Source organism: Oncorhynchus nerka, linkage group LG18 (genome assembly GCF_034236695.1).
Source record: "Oncorhynchus nerka isolate Pitt River linkage group LG18, Oner_Uvic_2.0, whole genome shotgun sequence".
NCBI classification, from domain to species: domain Eukaryota; kingdom Metazoa; phylum Chordata; class Actinopteri; order Salmoniformes; family Salmonidae; genus Oncorhynchus; species Oncorhynchus nerka.
In genome coordinates, this window is record NC_088413.1 from 76,275,874 (window position 1) to 76,278,835 (window position 2,962).

At 47.6% G+C, this 2,962-nt stretch overlaps 1 protein-coding gene across 1 annotated transcript; it reads right to left on the minus strand.

The window, feature by feature from the left end:
* Positions 1-655: 655 nt before the first annotated feature.
* Positions 656-2,158, minus strand: LOC115146693 (potassium voltage-gated channel subfamily S member 3-like). The gene has a single exon (XM_029688754.2). It carries the CDS (start codon positions 2,156-2,158, stop codon positions 656-658), a length of 1,503 nt encoding a protein of 500 aa, XP_029544614.1.
* Positions 2,159-2,962: the final 804 nt, after the last annotated feature.

The following is a 2,962-nucleotide window of genomic DNA, read 5'->3' on the forward strand; positions in this document are numbered from 1 at the left end:
ACACACAATTGGAAATGCAACACATTTTTAGTCTGTCTTTTTGAGTGGGTGAATATAGCTTGTAATCTCATTGATCAACGTCTCAACCAAATATGACCTAATTATGCATGTTGAAATAACGTGGTGTGCCCAGTGGGTTGTTTCAAACAATGTCTGTTTCGTTCCATATGATTGGACGAAGAAAAAAAACATTGATTTAAAAAAAACATGTTAACAGAAACTGCTCAACTTCAAAATAGGTTCTCAAGTCATGGATGAAAAACAGGCCAATTCTTAGGCCTAATGGATCATAGTCTCTAAGGAGGAGGGCGTGGAGAGATACAGCTCACTTTCACCCTGAGAACCATAAAGTGCTTATTGCCATGTCCAGCGTATTTTAAGAAGCTTCGGGTGAAAACAGGGTGGCCCTATTTCCCCTCCGTGCTCTCAACTGTGGCCACGCTGTAAGAAAGACAGCATCCACTGTTCCAGTCCCCGACATGGAACCCACAAGGCAAAGGAAATCGTGGGAGACTAAGGAACACCTGGAGAAGATCTGTAATGCAGAGATGGAACTACTCATGGAAGGAACAAAACATAATAAGATCATTTGTGGATGACCTACAGTATGCTCCTCAATGAGTAAAAAAAGGTTGAAGTCAAGTAAATTAAGCTCTCAAGTGCCCCTCAGGATACAAGTCGTCTCTCCACCCTGGATGCTCGATGCGTCCGTGTCCTCATCACTGCCGACGCTGCTCCTGACAGAGATATTGGTGATGAATGAGTTAATCTTTAAGGTGTACTGGTTGCCGACATTAAAGTATGTTAGACTGGGGTTGGGGATTTTAATATCGTTATTATTGCATTGGTCGGTTTCATTATTGCTCTGATTGGCATCCATGGCCTTTTGCCTCTGGTAGTACATGGAGAATTTGTTGAAGATAATGGTGATGGGCAGGGCCACCACTAGTATCCCACAGACGATGCATATGGTGGCCACCAGCTTCCCTACAACTGTCACCGGGCAGGTGTCGCCGTAGCCCACTGTTGTCATGCTAATAGTGGCCCACCACCAGCCTACGGGGATGGTCGTTATGTCCGACTCTTCTGACTCCTTCTCCACAAAGTAGATGAGCGCAGAGAAAATGGAGATACCCACAGAGAGAAAGAGAATCAGGAGGCCCACCTCGTGGTAGCTGTGCCTTAGCGTGGCACCCAGTGAGCGTAGTCCCACCGAGTGACGCGCCAGCTTGAGGATGCGGAAGATTCGCATCAGTCGCAGGATCTGAACCACCTTGCCCACGTTCTCCAGTTCCTCGTTCTCCTCGTCCACTGTCTCAAAGGCCAGTGTGGCGTAGAAGGGAACGATGGAAACAAAGTCAATGATGTTGAGAGCGTTGCTCATGAAATTACGGGCGCACGGAGCCACTGCCAGCCGCACCAGGAACTCCACAGAGAAGCAGATGACGCACACAGCCTCGAAAATGGCCAGCACCGGGTCTTCAATCTCCTTGTCGTTGAGGTCTACCTGGTGGAACTCGGGCATGCTGTGGACGCACATGGCCACGATGGAGGTTAGCACCACAGCCAGCGAGGCCACGGCGATCCCCTTGGCCAAACATGAGTAGCCCGGGTTCTCCAGATGCAGCCAGATGTTCTTGCGGACCTCCGAGCACCAGGTACCCTCGAACTTCTCCAGGTCCTTGTCCATAGTTGAGAGCTCCTCCATGGACGAATCAATGCTCCCAAACTGCTGCTGCTGCTCACCGCTCCTCCGGTCCCAGTCCTTGTCCTCTGCAAACTGTCTCTGCTCCTGAAACTTGTTGCTGCAGCAGGAGTCCAGGTGGAGCTCCTTGATGCCCCAGTACTCAATCTCCTGGCTGAAGGAGAAGACGCACAGCTCCTCCATCAGGTGGATCTTGCCCGTGTGGTAGAAGTTGAGGACATTGCGGAAGAAGCACGGGCTGCGGTCAAAGTAGTATTCCCTGTCGGTGGGGCTGAAGTCGTCGCAGAGCTCCAGGATGGCCTCCTCGGAGACGCAGTACAGCAGGCGTCCCAGGCGGGTCCTGGGGAAGCGCTGCAGGATGCTGCGCTCCACGCGCTGCTTAAAACCACCCACGTTCAGGTTGAGGAAGCTATCGTCCGGGCCACACCTGTGAAGGATCTGGCCGTACTGCATGGTGGAACTGTGGCATGGGTGGTGCCTTTACAAGAAGGGAGAGGAGGTCACTGCTCAATGATGGCTCAGGTCACTTCCCAGCTGAGGATACATCACCTACACAAGGAAACAGGATGTAGACTTCAGGAACCACGAATCACAGCATTACTATACTATCTCTGTTTCAAACCGTGAGATCAAGAATCACAGCATTACTATACTATCTCTGTTTCAAACCGTGAGATCAAGAATCACAGCATTACTATACTATCTCTGTTTCAAACCGTGAGATCAAGAATCACAGCATTACTATACTATCTCTGTTTCAAACCGTGAGATCAAGAATCACAGCATTACTATACTATCTCTGTTTCAAACCGTGAGATCAAGAAGAAAACATTATTTGCACACTTTTAGAAGAAGGTCCCCTCATTTCATACATTGTGTGAATTAATTCTTGTTGCACAATAGAGTTTGGTTCTGAAACTCACCAAACAAATAGTACACCATTGATGTACTGTATCATAAATAATTGTGTCTTATAAAACATTATACACTGAACAAAAATATAAACACATGATGTAAGGTGTTGAGCGTCTGCTAAATGACTTAAATGTAAATGTAAATGTGTTGGTCCCATGTTTCATGAGCTGAAATTAATGATCTCATAATTTTTCTCTCAAATGTTGTGTACAAATGTGTTTACATCCCTGTTAGTGAGCCTTTCTCCTATGCCAAGAGAACTCATCCACCTGACAGGTGTGGCATATCAAGAAACTGATTAAACAGCATGATCATTACACAGGTGCACCTTGTGCTAGGGAC

Excerpts from the sequence above, each read along its gene's own strand:
- LOC115146693 (XM_029688754.2), bottom strand. The coding sequence starts at position 2,158 with ATGCAGTACGGCCAGATCCTTCACAGGTGTGGCCCGGACGATAGCTTC.